The sequence below is a fragment of the Bubalus kerabau genome, chromosome X, assembly GCF_029407905.1.
Source record: "Bubalus kerabau isolate K-KA32 ecotype Philippines breed swamp buffalo chromosome X, PCC_UOA_SB_1v2, whole genome shotgun sequence".
Classification (NCBI taxonomy): Eukaryota; Metazoa; Chordata; class Mammalia; order Artiodactyla; family Bovidae; genus Bubalus; species Bubalus kerabau.
In genome coordinates, this window is record NC_073647.1 from 158,399,582 (window position 1) to 158,417,228 (window position 17,647).

Below are 17,647 nucleotides of genomic sequence, written 5' to 3' on the forward strand. Positions count from 1 at the left end.
CACAGACACGTCCCTCCCAGTGCCTTTCCCCAGAGGGGCTGAATTGGAGGGGAACCATAGAAACCAAATCTAGTTCACATTAGGCTGGCCTGTCATAGCTGGTCAGGATCCATCCCTCTCACCAACACCCTCACTCCGACTTTCCCCACACCTTCCTGCCCTGGACACTCCACCCAAGGAAGACAGACCAGGCTCTGGACAGTGGTCTGGGCCATCTCAGCATCTTCTTCTCCCACAGGCACCTTGGCATTGAGGCAGTCCCATGGCCATGAGCCCAAACAGGTCTCCAGAGAACAGCACTGAGGGAGATGCTGGGAGAACAGAGTGGAAGCCCATGGTGAGAGGCGGAGGTGGCAAAGCTGGGCTCTAAGCCAGCTCTATAGGAAGGACATGGCGCTGGTCCCTGAAGGACCACAAACTGCTTGCCTGGGCAGCTGAGTGAACTTCTCTGTGAATGTACACAGGATGGGAATGCCTGGTCCTCTCTGAGATGGTGGGGAGGAGTGGGACAAAACAGGACACTAGCATCACCAACTGCTCTGTGTCCAGGGAGAGTTAGGAAAATGCTCAGTGTTTGTTCAGTTAAGCAGGACACAGGCAGGAAGGAAAGTCTTCATCCCTGTCTCACAGAGACCATCCAGTAGCTTCAGGCTACTCCCTGCACAAAAGGTGGAGGAGAAGTCAGCTTTAAGGTCTGACATATATTAGTAAGTCACTGATGGAATCTACTATTTTCCTTAAGCCAAAGATGCTTTCAAAGACATTTCCATATACTTCACCAAGGAAGAATGGGCAGAGATGGGAGAATGGGAAAAAATCCGATATAGGAATGTGAAAAGGAATTACGAAGCGCTGATTGCTATAGGTAACACGAAGTGCTGGGTGCCTGTGAGCCTGGGAAACATGAAACAGGTCTTCACCCTTAGTGTTTACTTGGCCCTCTCTTAGGTGGCTTCTTCTGCTCACAGTCCCTTTTGTGTGGAGACTAACCTGGAGGGAATTTTTATTGTTTTGTACCAAAGTGGGGTTGACCCTGTCAGTGCAGAGCTCACATCTTGCCTTGTTCTACATTCTTCCAGCCCATCCTACTGATTTCCCTGACTATGTGATACTTTCCATCGCTTCTGTGCTTTGTGCCTCCTTCTTAGAACATATATTTTGCTTCTTTCCAGGTTTTCAGAGCCACTCAACCAGGTTTCATGCATCACCGCAGGCAGGTCCTCAAACACCAGGTAGATGACACTGAGGATTCTGATGAAGAATGGACACCAAGGCAACAAGGTGAGGGGCCAGAAGGATTTATATGTGTCTTCAAGAAACCAGCCTGGGCTTAGGTCTCAACTGCATCTCAGCCATTAGCAAATAAAACATAATTTTCAGCATTCTATAGTGGTTGTGGCTGAGTATTGACATGAGCCTGAATGAAAGTGAAGGTATAGGTTTTCCAGTGTTTTATGTTTAAAATTTATCATTCTTTGTAAAAAGAATTATTTTTGCGAAACATCCTTAATGAAAGGCAATTAAACATACCCTAGACTATAAATTCACTTAGCTCTTGACTATAGGTTTAAAAAACAAAACACAAATAGGATTGTTTTCTTATTTTCCTTTTTGGAATGGTTGTTGTTCATGCATGGAAAGATATTTGAATGTTGATTTTCTACCATGCAACTTTCTGTGCAGGTTTTGTGTGTGTGTGTGTGTGTGTGTGTGTGTAATTTAAAAAATTTTCTGCACATAAAATCATGTCCTCTGTGAACAGACATAATTTTACTTCTTTCTTTCCAACTGGAAGCCTTTTGTTTCCTTTTCTAACCTAATGCCCTGGCTAGGACTTCTAATATTATATTTAATAGAAGTATTAAGAATGGGCATCCTTGCCTTTTTCTCTTGATCTTGGAAGTTTTCAGTTTTTCATTGATGACTATGATGTTAGAGATAGACTTTTCATATATGACCTTTATTATATTGCAGTCACTTCCTTCTATTTTTACTTTAAGTATTTTTGTCATGAAAGTCTAGTAAATTTATTAGATACTTTACGGGCATCAGATGAAGCATAGATGAAGTTTCATATTTTTTAAATTTTAATAAAATTATATTATGCTCCCAGTGGAAGCATAGGAGTTGATGATACAGAAATCACTTTCCATTCCTCCTTTGGTAATCCTTGTCCTTGTCACTCTCTGGCTCAGAATTTTGTGTCCTTAATTAGAATGCCCAGAGTTTGGAAACATTTACCAACCAAAACACTGATTCTCATCATTTTTTAGGTAAACCTTCTGGGATGGCCTTCAGAGGGGAGCCCAGTAAACACCAGAAGGTGAGTGTCTCCCAAATCCTGTTGACAAAAGAATCCTCCTCACGGATCCAGTCACAGGTGAGAATAGGAGGAAACACAGAGATCCTGGAGACTGCTGCCTTCCTGTTCTGAATCTTTAGCACAATGTCTGATATCATTACCGTCTTTATAGTTAGTAAGAACAGCAAATATAGTAGGCTGTTCTATTGTTACATTATTTTCACAATATTTCAGACTTTAAGCATTTTATGTGAATAAATTTACTTAAACCTTAAAACAATCCTACAGTACCTATAAGTAGGTATATAGCTATCACCATTATAGATCAAGAAACTGAGGTAAAAAAATATTTGATTATATTCGTGGGATCACAGTATCACTGGTGGTACAATCTAATGCAAAGCACCTTCTCTAAACCCCTTACAAAGTCGTTAGAACTTCCATAGTTCTATAAAGTTTCTTCATGTATCTTTATATCATTCATCTGAGACATGTTTTCAACCTCAGTTCTTTTGTGCTGTGCTAGTGAGGGATATCTGACTAAGGGAAGCTTAAGGACATGTTGGACAGTTTGTAGAGTGGACGGTCCAAGATGAAGAAGCTGAAGGACATGTTGGACAGTTTGTAGAGTGGACGGTCCAGGATGAAGAAGGTGACATGATCCCTACCTCAGAGACTCCTACTCCAATAAGAGGAAGTAACTTGCAGCTCTGACAAGCTTCAGGTTTATGACTCAAAAACAACAAATAAGAAAATAACTGAAGGGCTTCACATAGGTTACCAGCTTTTGAGTAGAAACTCATCATCTGGACATGATTTCAAATGCTCATTCTTGTAGGAGGAAGTAACAAGTCCTTCCTCTGAGCTCCGATTAGACAACTCTCCTGTTTGGAATCATTTGTTTAGCCTGCCCCTGTTTTGTGAGCTTTGAGAGCGTAGCCCATACCCGTTAATTCTCAGATGTCCAGGCCCAGCTCAAAGCCCCTAAGGGCCCTCTGAATGTTTTGTGAATGAGTGACTCCACATATAAACATTCATCTAGGAATAAGAAGGTCAAGGAATACTGAGGATGGTATTTGTGAGCTAGACTTCAAATATAGAAGCAGTCAAGGGGATATATTGATGGCAGGGATGTACACTCACATTCATACTGTATTAAAGAGCTCACACAATGATTTGTTGAATGTTATTAAACTTCATGTCCACTATAACATTAAGAATCAGCATGTATACCAATTTATAGATCAGGAAACTGAGGAGAGCCCACTAGTCGTACAGCCTTCTTCAAGGAGAATTGATGAGGCCAGCTATTTTAATTCCAAACATTGTCTCTAGGACATGGCAACCTGAAACTTTCAGCTCATTTTCTTTATTGTCTGAATGTGTTTCTGCAGATCATCTTTTCTCTTCTCAATCTCACTACTTTGTCACCTTATTTTCCAGATGCCTTTTGTCCCCTCTGTAATTTTCCATACTTCCTCATCCATCAAAGGTCCACTAATTAGTAGAAAACCTCACGGATTTCTCTATGAGCCCTTACCCTCTTCTTTCCCTGACCTCAAGCTATTCTCCCTGCGTTGCTCTCACTTTTATGCAGAAAGTTGAAGAGAAAGAATCTTAAGATATGAATTCTAGTTTTGATTCACTACACACTTATGTCCTTTTTTTACACTCCAGTGTTCAGAGCCCCCCTCCACCAGGTATTTCCAAGAATTGTTAAAGTATTAACTAAAGTCATGCATGTAAAATCACTTCATACAGTCCTAAAGAACTAAAGAAATACATGTTGTCTTTTACTCACATGGAAGAGGTTGTCCAGGGGACCATTAAATAAGGTATCTAGTTTGAAGAAATTGCCGGGAGCAGCAAAATTTCTGAAGAAAAGTGGCTCCAAACAGGCTCAGAAACCAGTGCCCCCTTCCAGAGAAGCGAGGACCCCTGGAAAGCACCCCAGACACAAAGTCGGTAAGATAAAGTTTGTGGAGTTCCTCTAATTAGTTCCTCTAATCCCTGTAGAAAAGCTAATAAGTATGGCCTAGGTGTGGGGTGTGGACTTTGGGTAGGCGTGGGTTTAAGCTGGACTGATCTGAGGCATAAAGTTAGCACTGGGGCCTTGGGAAAATCTTATACATTTTCTGAGGTCCTGATTGCTCATCTGTAAAGTGAAGCTGAGCATACGGTGTTTGGAAGCATTACATGAAATGCACAAGTGCTGACACCTACAAGTAGTTCAATAAATCCAGCTGTGATGATAGGGACCACACTGTTAGTATTTATACACAGACCTCTGCTCAATGCTTTACATGTCATGCCCTTCACATATATTTTCTAAGTAGATGTGTCAGTGAACTATTTCCTAAGTAAGAAGGTTGGGAAGTTAAACCTACTAACAGGAAGTGCGGGAAGCTAACACTGAACTGGGCATCTGTGGTCAGTGTGGAGCCTCAGTCTTCTGAACCAGTAGTTAAAGGGAGAAGAAACAAAGTATAGAGAAGGGACTTCCTGGTGGTTAAGTGGTTATGACTCCACACTTCCACTGCAGGAGGTGTGGGTTCCATTCCTGGTCAGGGAACTAAGATCTCACAAACCATGCAGCATGGCCAATAAATAATGTATCATTAAAACATAAAAGTACAAAAGTAAAAGTTTGAAAAATAAATGTGAAAAAGTTTTAACAAACTGTATAGATGGACAAGTAGGAGATCTCACCCTTTCTGATAAAACAGGGACTAATTCTCCAGGCCCCACCAGCCTTGCTTAGCTTCTGTTCTCCATGTTAGAACTCAGAAGAAAGGAGACCAAAGTGAAGAGGTACAGCGTACGAGAAAGAAAGGGCCATGTGTACCAAGAGGTCAGCGAGCCCCAGGATGACGACTACCTGTGTGAGTGACCCTGCTGGCCCCCTCATGGAGAAGGGGTTATGAGACCTTGGTACAATAACCTCACCTCACCATTTGGTCCCCCAATCATCCCCTTCCTCTAGGACTTGGGGTACAGGATCAAGGCCAAAGGCCGTGAGTGCCCCAGCTCTTTCTGAAGGTCTTTACAACCAGCAACATCACTATACCTCCCCTCATCCCTGTTGCTCTCACCTCCAGATTGTGAGGAATGTCAGAACTTCTTCATCGACAGCTGTGCTGCCCATGGGCCCCCAACCTTTGTAAAGGACTCTGCAGTGGAAAAGGGGCATGCCAACCGCTCAGCCCTCACTCTGCCTCCTGGGTTAAGTATCAGGCCATCGGGCATCCCTAAGGCTGGGCTTGGAGTGTGGAACGAGGGATCCGATCTGCCACTGGGCCTGCATTTTGGCCCCTACGAGGGTCAGATCATATACAATGAAGAGGACTCCCACAGTGGATACTGCTGGATGGTGAGAAATAGCCCTCTTTCCCTGTCCTCTGGCTCTAATCGTTTGTGTGTTGTGGGGGTGTACTTCATGTCTACATGCAAGGACACGGATGGTGATGACATGGTCGGCAATGACACAGTCAGCCCTGTGTACTGTGTGCACTGGGCATGAACACAGGATTTCTATCCAAAGGTCAGAGGAAGGTGGGAGGCAGTGGTACAGGCACACAAGACTTCTATCTAAAGATCAGAGGAGAGCTGGGAGACAGTGGTACAGGCATACAGAAATGACCCTTCACTTGTGGAGCCCTTGCCTTCAATGTGCCAATAGACTCAGACTTGAAACGATTACTAAGGAGCTTACTGTGTGGTCCGACTGGCAGTTGAATCCATGCAGGCTGAAGAGCACCAATGCCAGCAGGGGGAAAGTTCTTCTATTACTTACTACCAAAAAAATAAAATAAAATAAAGTAAAAGAGAGAAGAAAGCTTGTATCTCTTTTCTGACACTCAGGTCACCAAAGGGAGAAACAGCTACGAGTATGTGGATGGAAAAGACACGTCTTTGGCCAACTGGATGAGGTGGGTGCAGTGAGCCTGCAGTTTGTAGATGTCGCTCCTCCCTCAAACCCACACCCCTTTCCTTCTCAGCCCATCTCCCTCGGTAGCTTTCACATCTTCTTGCCTCTTTTCCCTCCATATCATGCTCTTTCATTTCAAAAGACATTAGAAAGAAAGAAAGAAAAATATAGCATGTGCCCTCAAAATATGTCTATATGCTCAACAAAACTGAGGCACTTGAACACAACTTGAGGAGTCTAGATTCACCAGGGACACTTTACCTCACTTAATTGACACTTACCAAACACTCTATGTCCCAGTTTAGACAGTGAACTTCATTACTGAAGCAGATCACACAACCCATGTCCTTTTGGAGAACATACTGAAGACAGACATTAACCAATTGATTTTAGGAATAGTAACCTTACTTTTTCTATTTTTGAATAATTGCACAGCACCAGGATAACCTAACATGGGAGACCTTGAGTCCGTGTGGGCAACAACCTCCCCAGGCTCGGTTCCAGTGAGAAGTGGGCCCTGAGGCCTGAGAAGGAATGGGGAGCAGGATGGCCGTGAGCATGGCCATTCTCTGAGGGCCTCTACTTTCATCAGGGCAGGCAGAAAGTGAATAAACTATTACTGTTCTCTGTCTCAAGCTATGTCAGAGCACTCTCCATGTTTCCATGGGAGAGGGTGGGCAAGTGAATAGGACCCTGGATACATGTCGGGAGATTGGAGAAAAGCCTCTGGAGAGAAGGAAGGCTGGGGTGAGTGCTGAGGGGTGCATGCTAGCCTAGGAGTACCAAGTCCTGCGGAATGAAAGAGAACTTAATTTAGAGTTTAGAAGAGCTGGAGGTCACCAGTCTTATGGACAGTCCAGGTGGAGACAAGTCTGGAACTGGGCTCTGGACAATGGCTAATTAGGTAAGGAGAGAAAAGCATTCCAGCCAGGAAGAGGACTGGAAACAGGATAATAGGAATTCACACAGCCAGGTCTAAGGTGTGTACAGAAGGTCCCCATGAGGGGCGGTGGGAACCATGGCGGCCTCAGAGCCTGAAGGCAAGGAGCTGGGCGTGGTCCAATAGTGGAAGGGTCTCCTCACCTGTGGTTTCTTTCCCTTTCCTGGCCTTGATCCCAGGTATGTGAACTGTGCCCGGGATGATGAGGAGCAGAACCTGGTGGCCTTGCAGTATCATGGGCAGATCTTCTACCGAACCTGCCAGGTGGTCAGGCCGGGCTGTGAGCTGCTGGTCTGGTACGGAGACGAGTATGGCAAGGAACTCGGCATCAAGATGGACAACAGGGGGAAGAGCAAGCTCTCGGCCCGGAGAGGTGAGCGTCACCCCTCTTCCAGTGCTCCACCCCATCCTGGGGAGCTTCCCTGGTCCGATTCTGAAGCAGACTCCAATCCAGTCTAAAGTCAGTCAAGTTGCAATTAAAATGCCTCAGAATTTGATTCATTTCATAAGACTGTTAGGAAAAATATTTATATTAAAAATATTAGTTCTAATTTTCAATATTTCATGCAAAAAATATGTAACATCACCTTCTGCTGAAAGGCTTAGAAGCAAAAAGCAAGTTTTTTAGCACCTACCAGCTCTCTCACCTTTACCAGTTTCTTCCTCATTTCCTCCACATTTCTAAGTGACATGCATACAGTGATTTGCATTCAGTTACTGTTTCAGTTTGTTGTCATGTGAATTCATACTTTGTGCCAGACAGGGCTACACACACTGAAACAGACAGAACCACTGCCTTGGGGCAGCATGGGCTTCATACCAGACAGGGGCTGGTGCTCTGAGGAAAACCAGTGCATGAAAAGTGCCTCGGATCAGCATGAACAGAGTGGGGTGTGGCGGAGGATGGTGGGGCAGGGTCTCTGCAGAGATAACACCTATGGATTCCAGGATTCCAGGCAAGGGAGCAGCCAGTGCTGCAGCCTCAGGGCCTGGAAGAGAGGCCATGTCAGTGGTCGCAGGAGGAAGCACAGAGGGAGAGGAAGGAGGCTGGATGGAACACAGAAGCCTCAGCGTCAATGTCCATGTGCAGGCCTTAGGGTCTTCCTGGGTGACACAGAACAACCATGTGGCTATTAGCTCCAAGCGGCATGTTCTCTGTTCTAAGATGATGTTTCAGTTCATTTTTGGGAATAGACAGCAGTGGGGAGTCCCCTCAGAGGTCAGTTCATTGCCAGACATGAGGGGAAAGTGGCCTGGGTAAAGATGCTTGGGAGTGAGCGTGTGAAGAGTCTGGCTGGAGATGTATTTTTAAGCAGGACTTCTAGTGCATGTTAAATGGACTAAGACTGTGTGAAATTAGAGGTATGAATATTGGTGAGGCTTGAAAAGGACATGTCTTTATTGTATGATGTATAGAAAACATAGAGGAGCAATTTATGAACCAACCGGGGCGGCAGGAGCCAGAGACCTGTAGTCAGTAGGACCTGGGCCTCTTGGTCTCGTCCAGTCTCAAACCCACTTCCTGTAGAGTGGTTTCTTTGAAAGGCTGCTCTTTGAACAAGAAGCCTCAAATTCAGCTTTACTCACACCTGATCTAACCACCCCCTGTGCTGCCTCACATATGCAGAGAGCTCTAGGCCAGGTGCCCCTAACTTAATAGACCCTTTCCCCTCACACAGAGCCATTCAGGAAGATTCCACCTAAGTCATCAAGAGTCTTATCTCTCAGTAGGGTAAAATACCTGTGGCCACTGTGACACGACTTTTCAGATACTTACATGCAGGGAAAGGTCCCTGCAGATCCACCTGTATCAGGAGAGACGCTGCCTCTGATGCTACTGAAAGGTCCCTAGGCTGGGTGGTATGTAGAAAGGCCCTTGATGCAAGCTTCCTGGATTTCTGTAGATGTAGAGAATAAGAATGGAATGGAAAAGTGGACTGTAAAGACACACTTGATGGGAGACAAATCGTGCACCGTCAACACTAAGATGATTACTGGGGCAGGCTTTACCATGGCAAACCAGCTACCTGACTAAAACTTCCTCTTTCAGCAGAACCAAAGCCCAAGATCCACCCATGTGCCTCCTGCTCTCTGTCCTTCTCCAGTCAGAAATTACTCAGCCAACATGTCCAACGCAATCACCCCTCTCAGATCATCCTGAGGCCATCTATAGGAGACCACCTCCAACCAGAGGATCCCTGCCCAGACAGTCAAAATCAGCAGCAGCGATATGCTGATCTACACAGACCGAGTGGCAAACCAGAGGGTCGAGAGCCCAAGGAAAGGCCCCATCCTTTGCTGAAAGGCCCCAAACTTTGCATAAGGCTGAAGAGGATTTCAACGGCCTCTTCCTACACACCTGAAGGACAAATGGGGGCTTCTGAGGTGCATGAGAGAATGGCCGAAGAGCCCAGCACAAGCCAGAAACTGAATCCAGAGGACACAGGCAAATTATTCATGGAGGCAGGGGTCTCAGGGATTATAAGACTCAAGCACGGAGAGCATGAGCAAGGCTCCAAGGATAGGTCAAGTCTAATCACACCTGAGAAGATACACACAGGGGAGAAGCCCTATGTTTGCAAGGAGTGTGGGAAAAGCTTCAGCTGGAGGTCAGATCTCACCAAACATGAGAGGACACACACAGGGGAGAAGCCCTATGTTTGTGGGGAGTGTGGGCGAAGCTTCACTGAGAAGTCAAATCTCACCAAACATAAGAGGACACACACAGGGGAGAAGCCCTATGTTTGCGGGGAGTGTGGGCGAAGCTTCAGTTTGAAGAAAAATCTCATCACACACCAGAGGACACACACAGGGGAGAAGCCCTATGTTTGCAGGGAGTGTGGGCGAAGCTTCAGTGAGAAGTCACGTCTCACCAGACATAAGAGGACACACACAGGGGAAAAGCCCTATGTTTGTGGTGATTGTGGGCAAAGCTTCAGTTTGAAGTCAGTTCTCATCACACACCAGAGGACACACACAGGGGAGAAGCCCTATGTTTGCAGGGAGTGTGAGCGAAGCTTCAGTGTGATGTGCAATCTCGTCAGACACCAAAGGACACACACAGGGGAGAAGCCCTATGTTTGCAGGGAGTGTGGGCGAAGCTTCAGTGAGAAGTCACGTCTCACCAGACATAAGAGGACACACACAGGGGAAAAGCCCTATGTTTGTGGTGATTGTGGGCAAAGCTTCAGTTTGAAGTCAGTTCTCATCACACACCAGAGGACACACACAGGGGAGAAGCCCTATGTTTGCAGGGAGTGTGGGCGAAGCTTCAGTGTGATGTTCAATCTCGTCAGACACCAAAGGACACACACAGGGGAGAAGCCCTATGTTTGCATGGAGTGTGAGTGAGTCATGACCAATAAACCACATCCTAGCCACAGGAGGATTACTGCAGCCACCCCATGCCTCAGCTCTAAGGGGGCCTCAGAGCAGGTTTATGATCCGTTACTGTCACCAAGAGTATGAGGAGAGACTTCCCAGATGGTCCAGTGGCTACTACTCCAATGCGTAGAGCCATGTTCAGTACCTGATTTGGGAACTACCTCCCACATGCAGCAACTAAGACACAGTGCAGCCATGTAAATAAACACATAAGCAAATATTTTACAGAAGCAGTGTGATGAACACAGAATTGATTAAACAGACCTTCCACTTTCATGACAGGAGAGGAGGTAGATAAACAGCAGATGGTTTCTTAAGTGTTCTGTAGCTATTCATGCCAATTGCCTTCACGGTTTTTTGTACTTGTTCTAATAAATTTTGTCTCCAAACAAATCTGAAGCCCAGACTACGTACTCACTCCCCCCCTTATTACCGACAGCAGTGGGGTCCAGTGATAGTGAACCCCTGGGAAGGCATTGCTCTGGAGCCAACTCAGTTAGGTCACTGGACAGTCACTTCCAGGGTCCAGGGAGAGGAATCTAGGATTTGAGACAGACTCATCAGGGAAGAGAAAACTCTGGCTTCCTGGGAGGTGTGGCCTCTCCTCCTTATAGACCTAGACTCTACTTTGGCCTCTCTGTCTTCCTCTGACTTCTGTAGCCCCAAAAGTGAAGGCCACGTGCATGTGTATGTGTGCATGTGCATGTGCCTCGCTCAGCCTGGGCCATCTGGTCTCCCTCACTCTGTCTTTGCCACTTCAGCAGGGTCATCACAGCATCTGGACTCCAGACTCGACCACAGGGGTCCAGTTCTCAGCTCTGCCCTCAGCATCTGTGTGACATGGGACAAGATGCTCAACCTCTCTGTGTCTCTATTCTCATCTGTGATACAGGGTGGGAGCACCAGCGTTTTGGTCTGTTGCATAAGCACAGGCAGAATCTGGCAGAGGCTGGCTGAGAATGCAAGCCCCGCCGTTGCTGTTATTTGTGTTTTGTTCTTTAATCTTTTTAAATTTTTTAACTGAAGGATAGTTGCTTTACAGAATTGTGTTTTCTGCATGTCCTTCAACCCCCATATCTTCCAGGTCTTCAGACCTAGACGAGGAAGGGGCTGTTTAGGCACTTAGCTGCCCTGATGAGGACATGTGAGGTCAGGGATGCTAAGGGAGCAAGACCTCCCTTCCCACCATTGCTGTTCTTACTGAGCTGGGCAGCCCCAGAGCCCCTCCACACAGACAGGCAGTGCTGACAGTCGTCCACCCTGCGGACAACAGAGCCTGGAGCCACGTGTGCAGGAAACTCTTGTCCAGACCCCATCCCACCCCCTACCTGGAGGGTCCTTGAAGCCCACACTGTGGCTTCTCTAATGCACAGGTCTTGTACCTGTGCCCACGTGCTTTGGTCAATGCTGTTGCGACCTTGAAATTCTTAACTATGAAATAGTTCATCCTTACACTTCCCTTTTATGAGTGAAGTCTGATGGACCATAGGGTGCGCTGTGAGCAGAGCAGATGCACACAGTACAGCCCCCAGGGCTGACCAGTCTGCACGTGGGGACAAGGTGGACAAAGAGTCCACCCCCCCGCAGGTGAGTGAAGGTGGTGACTGCACCAGGAAGCCACGCTTGCTTAGACCCAGAACTGAGTTCCAACACAGAGTGGAGGCAATGGTGTTCTTAGCAGTTGACCACACCCTTCCCTCTATGGAAAAAAAAAAAGAGAGAGAGAGAAAAAAAAATCTAGGCAAAAAGCCTACAGCACCCAGTATTCCCAGGTGGTCTCCCATCCAAGTCCTAACCAGGCCTGACCCTGCTTAGCTTTGGAGATCAGCCGAGATCGGGTGCCTTCAGGCTGATATATGCGGAGACATATGCCCAATATGCTACTGGAGATGAGTGGAGAAATAACTCCAGAAAGAATGAAGGGATGGAGCCAAAGAAAAAACAATACCCAGCTGTGGATGTTACTGGTGATAGAAGTAAGGTCCGATGCTGTAAAGAGCAATATTGCATAGGAACCTGGAATGTCAGGTCCATGAATCAAGGCAAATTGGAAGTGGTCAAACAAGAGATGGCAAGAGTGAATGACAACATTCTAGGAATCAGCGAACTGAAATGGACTGCAATGGGTGAATTTAACTCAGATGACCATTATATCTACTACTGCGGGCAGGAATCCCTCAGAAGAAATGGAGTGGCCATCATGGTCAACAAAAGAGTTCGAAATGCAGTACTTGGATGCAATCTCAAAAACGACAGAATGATCTCTGTTCGTTTCCAAGGCAAATCATTCAATATCACAGTAATCCAAGTCTATGCCCCAACCAGTAACGCTGAAGAAGCTGAAGTTGAACGGTTCTATGAAGACCTACAAGACCTTTTAGAACTAACACCCAAAAAAGATGTCCTTTTCATTATAGGGGACAGGAATGCAAAAGTAGGAAGTCAAGAAACTCTTGGAGTAACAGGCAAATTTGGCCTTGGAATATGGAATGAAGCAGGGAAAAGACTAATAGAGTTTTGCCAAGAAAATGCACTGGTCATAACAAACACCCTCTTGCAACAACACAAGAGAAGACTCTATACATGGACATCACCAGATGGTCAACATAGAAATCACATTGATTATATTCTTTGCAGCCAAAGATGGAGAAGCTCTATACAGTCAGCAAAAACAAGACCAGGAGATGACTGTGGCTCAGACCATGAACTCCTTATTGCCAAATTCAGACTTAAATTGAAGAAAGTAGGGAAAACCACTAAACCATTCAGGTATGACCTAAATCAAATCCCTTATGATTATACAGTGGAAGTGAGAAATAGATTTAAGGGCCTAGATCTGATAGATAGAGTGCCTGATGAACTATGGATGGAGGTTCCTGACATTGTACAGGAGACAGGGATCAAGACCATTCCCATAGAAAAGAAATGCAAAAAAGCAAAATGGCTGTCTGGGGAGACCTTACAAATAGCTGTGAAAAGAAGAGAAGTGAAAAGCAATGGAGAAAAGGAAAGATACAAACATCTGAATGCAGAGTTTCAAAGAATAGCAAGAAGAGATAAGAAAGCCTTCTTCAGTGATCAATGCAAAGAAATAGAGGAAAACAACAGAATGGGAAAGACTAGGGATCTCTTCAAGAAAATCAGAGATACCAAAGGAACATTTCATGCAAAGATGGGCTCGATAAAGGACAGAAATGGTATGGACATAGCAGAAGCAGAAGATATTAAGAAGAGATGGCAAGAATACACAGAAGAACTGTACAAAAAAGATCTTCACGACCCAGATAATCACGATGATGTGATCACTGACCTAGAGCCAGACATCCTGGAATGTGAAGTCAAGTGGGCCTTAGAAAGCATCACTACGAACAAAGCTAGTGGAGGTGATGAAATTGCAGTTGAGCTATTTCAACTCCTGAAAGATGATGCTGTGAAAGTGCTGCACTCAATATGCCAGCAAATTTGGAAAACTCAGCAGTGGCCACAGGACTGGAAAAGGTCAGTTTTCATTCCAATCCCAAAGAAAGGCAATGCCAAAGAATGCTCAAACTACCGCACAATTGCACTCATCTCACACGCTAGTAAAGTAATGCTCAAAATTCTCCAAGCCAGGCTTCAGCAATATGTGAACCATGAACTTCCTGATGTTCAAGCTGGTTTTAGAAAAGGCAGAGGAACCAGAGATCAAATTGCCAACATCCGCTGGATCATCAAAAAAGCCAGAGAGTTCCAGAAAAACATCTATTTCTGCTTTATTGACTATGCCAAAACCTTTGACTCTGTGGATCACAATAAACTGTGGGAAATTCTTCAAGAGATGGGAATACCAGACCATCTGACCTGCCTCTTGAGAAATCTGTATGCAGGTCAGGAAGCAACAGTTAGAACTGGACATGGAACAACAGACTGGTTCCAAATAGGAAAAGGAGTTCGTCAAGGCTGTATACCGTCACCCTGTTTATTTAACTTATATGCAGAGTACATCATGAGAAACGCTGGACTGGAAGAAACACAAGCTGGAATCAAGATTGCAGGGAGAAATATCAATAACCTCAGATATGCAGATGACACCACCCTTATGGCAGAAAGTGAAGAGGAACTCAAAAGGCTCTTGATGAAAGTGAAAGTGGAGAGCGGAAAAGTTGGCTTAAAGCTCAACATTCAGAAAACGAAGATCATGGGATCCGGTCCCACCACTTCATTGGAAATAGATGGGGAAACAGTGGAAACAGTGTTAGACTTTATTTTTCTGGGCTCGAAAATCACTACAGATGGTGACTGCAGCCATGAAATTAAAAGACGCTTACTCCTTGGAAGGAAAGTTATGACCAACCTAGACAGCATATTCAAAAGCAGAGACATTACTTTGCCAACAAAGGTTCGTCTAGTCAAGGCTATGGTTTTTCCTGTGGTCATGTATGGATGTGAGAGCTGGACTGTGAAGTAGGCTGAGCGCCGAAGAATTGATGCTTTTGAACTGTGGTGTTGGAGAAGACTCTTGAGAGTCCCTTGGACTGCAAGGAGATCCAACCAGTCCATTCTGAAGATCAGCCCTGGGATTTCTTTGGAACGAATGATGCTAAAACTGAAACTCTAGTACTTTGGCCACCTCATACGAAGAGTTGACTCATTGGAAAAGACTCTGATGCTGGGAGAGATTGGGGGCAGGAGGAGAAGGGGACGACAGAGGATGAGATGGCTGGATGGCATCACTGACTAGATGGACGTGAGGCTGGGTGAACTCCGGGAGTTGGTGATGGACAGGGAGGCCTGGCGTGCTGTGATTCATGGGGTTGCAAAGAGTCGGACACGACTGAGCGACTGATCTGATCTGATCCCTTTATGAATGAACTCTGCTGTGTCCTGATCCTTCCATAATGGGTTCAGGAGGCTGAAGTCCAATCGGTCACCAGAGGACATCAAGGGGTGAGTGGGCTATGGGGCAGGGGGGAGGAGGGGTGGGAGGTGGTAACTCCAGGACTGGGGGAAATGGCCCTCAGTTCCCTCCCTGTTCCAGGCTTGTGAAGTGTTGCTACATGAACCGTGTCAGTAATAACCACCCACTGTTATTTTCTCGTTTCTTTCATGCTTTCCTAAAGGAACACGTTTGTCTGCTTGGTTTCCCTATTGGAAGGGAAGCCACGTAAACTCTCCATCTTCCATGACTTGTGGCTGGGGCCACAGGAGTGAGAGAGAGTTGGGGGTGATGCAGGCAGAGGAGTTTCAACTGAAATACAGTGGAGACCCAGAAACTTGCAGGGGCTTCTCACCTGCACCTCCCACCAGAGCAGGGTCTGGAATCCCCTGGAAGCCTGAGCAGGTCAAAGCTTCTCCCTCCCCTCCCCTCCCCTCTCCTCCCCTCAAAAAGCTGGATCCTGGGCCAGCCCACAATACCCCCAAAACCCCCATCACCCACAGGCCTTCACAGGCCCTCCCTCACAGAAGTGGGAAGACCTGCATGGCGGCAGCGATGGTGTGTGACCCCAGAGCTTGGGGTCTCAGCTGACCTTGAGCAAGGGGGCTGGTGCTTTACACACCCTCCCAGCCCAGAGAGATGCCAGCAGCCACAAGCCACAAAATGAAGCAGAGGTGAGGGAGGGGGCTGTTGATGTGAGCTGTCTGAGGTCCCATCCTGTCCCCATGACAGTGGCCAGGCCTCACCTGACACCATAACTGCCCTGCATGGGCAAACAAGACAGCAGCATTCACAGTGACAGGACAGCCAGCTGCCTCCATTGCACGCTCCACTCGGACCTCAGAGGCCCCATAGCTGTACCTGACCCACCTGGCGCTGCTCTGCTTGGCTGCCAGGACTCGGGGACCCTGGGTGAGTAAGTGAGTGCAGAGCACCAGAGGCCAAGCCTGTTTTCAGCTGCCAGACCTGCCCTGGTCGCCAGACCCATGAGCCCAACCAGTATCTGAAGCCAAGATGCCTTTGGGAGAATGACACCACAGACGCTGACCTCAGAGCTCAGACTCCTGAAAATTTACTAAACAGGTTGTTTTTAGTCTTTTTTTTTTTTAAAGTAGGAGGTTGTCAGGAAGAGGGAGGGGAATGACTTCCTTGGTGGTGCAGTGGTTAAAAATCTGCCTGCCAATGCAGGAGACATGGGTTCATCCCCGATCTGGGAAGATCCCACATGCTGTGGAGCAACTAAGCCTGTGCACAACTACTGCAGCCCAAATGCCTAGTGCCCATGCTTCCCAACAAGAGAAGCCACCACAGTGAGAAGTTCAAGCACAGGAACTAGAGAGTAGCCCCCACTCCCTACAACCAGGGAAAAGCCCGCATAGCAACAAAGGCCCAGCACAGCCAAAAATAAATAACATTTTTTTTAAAGTAGGATGCTGCAGCATTCCCTGCTGGTCCAGAGGCTAAGACTCTGAGCTCCCAACACAGGGGGGCCGGGTTCAATCCCTGGTCAGGGCACTAGATCCCACATGCCTCAACTGAATACCCTGTGTACCACAACTAAGACCCAGCGCAGCTGATTAAATAAATATTTCAAAGTAAGAGGTGGGGCGGTCCTAAGATGGTGGAGGAATAGAAAGAGGAAACCACTTTCTTCCCTACAAATTCATCAAAATATCATTTGAATGCTGAGCAACTTCCACAAAACAACTTCTGAACGCTGGTGGAGGACACCGGGCACCCAGAAAGGCAGCCCATTCTCTTCAAAAGGAGGTATGACAAAATGTAACAGACAAAAAGAGAGACAGAAGAGTTAGGGAAGGAGACCCGTCCTGGGGAGGGAGTCGTGAAGGAGGAGAAGTTTCCAATCACCAGGAAACCCTCTTACCAGGCCTGTGGGGAGTTTTGGAATTGCAGAGGGAAACATAAGTGGGAGGGGAAAAAAATTCCACAGAATATGTGCCTTAACCACAACTCCCAGCGGAGAAATAGCCTAGACACTCACATCTGCCACAGCAAGCAGGAGAGGCGTGGGTTGCATGCTTAGGGTAAGGACTGGGCCTGAATGCCCTGAGGACAATCTGAGGGAGCTAAGGTGAGATAGCAACCCAAACTGTGGGATAGCCAGAGAGAGAGAGAATTTTCCTGTGAAAGCTCTAACCTAAGGCACAGTCTGGCCAC

General features: G+C 46.5%; 1 protein-coding gene across 1 annotated transcript; it reads left to right on the plus strand.

The window, feature by feature from the left end:
* The first annotated feature begins 268 nt into the window (after nucleotides 1–268).
* On the plus strand, nucleotides 269–16,035 carry LOC129640250 (histone-lysine N-methyltransferase PRDM9-like). Its single transcript, XM_055565455.1, has 13 exons — nucleotides 269–344; nucleotides 749–875; nucleotides 1,181–1,281; nucleotides 2,274–2,323; nucleotides 4,111–4,267; nucleotides 5,083–5,184; nucleotides 5,401–5,672; nucleotides 6,164–6,231; nucleotides 7,350–7,543; nucleotides 9,224–9,665; nucleotides 9,918–10,177; nucleotides 12,044–12,141; nucleotides 15,973–16,035. Exons 1-13 carry the CDS (start codon nucleotides 269–271, stop codon nucleotides 16,033–16,035), a joined length of 2,010 nt encoding a protein of 669 aa, XP_055421430.1.
* The last annotated feature ends 1,612 nt before the right edge of the window (nucleotides 16,036–17,647 follow it).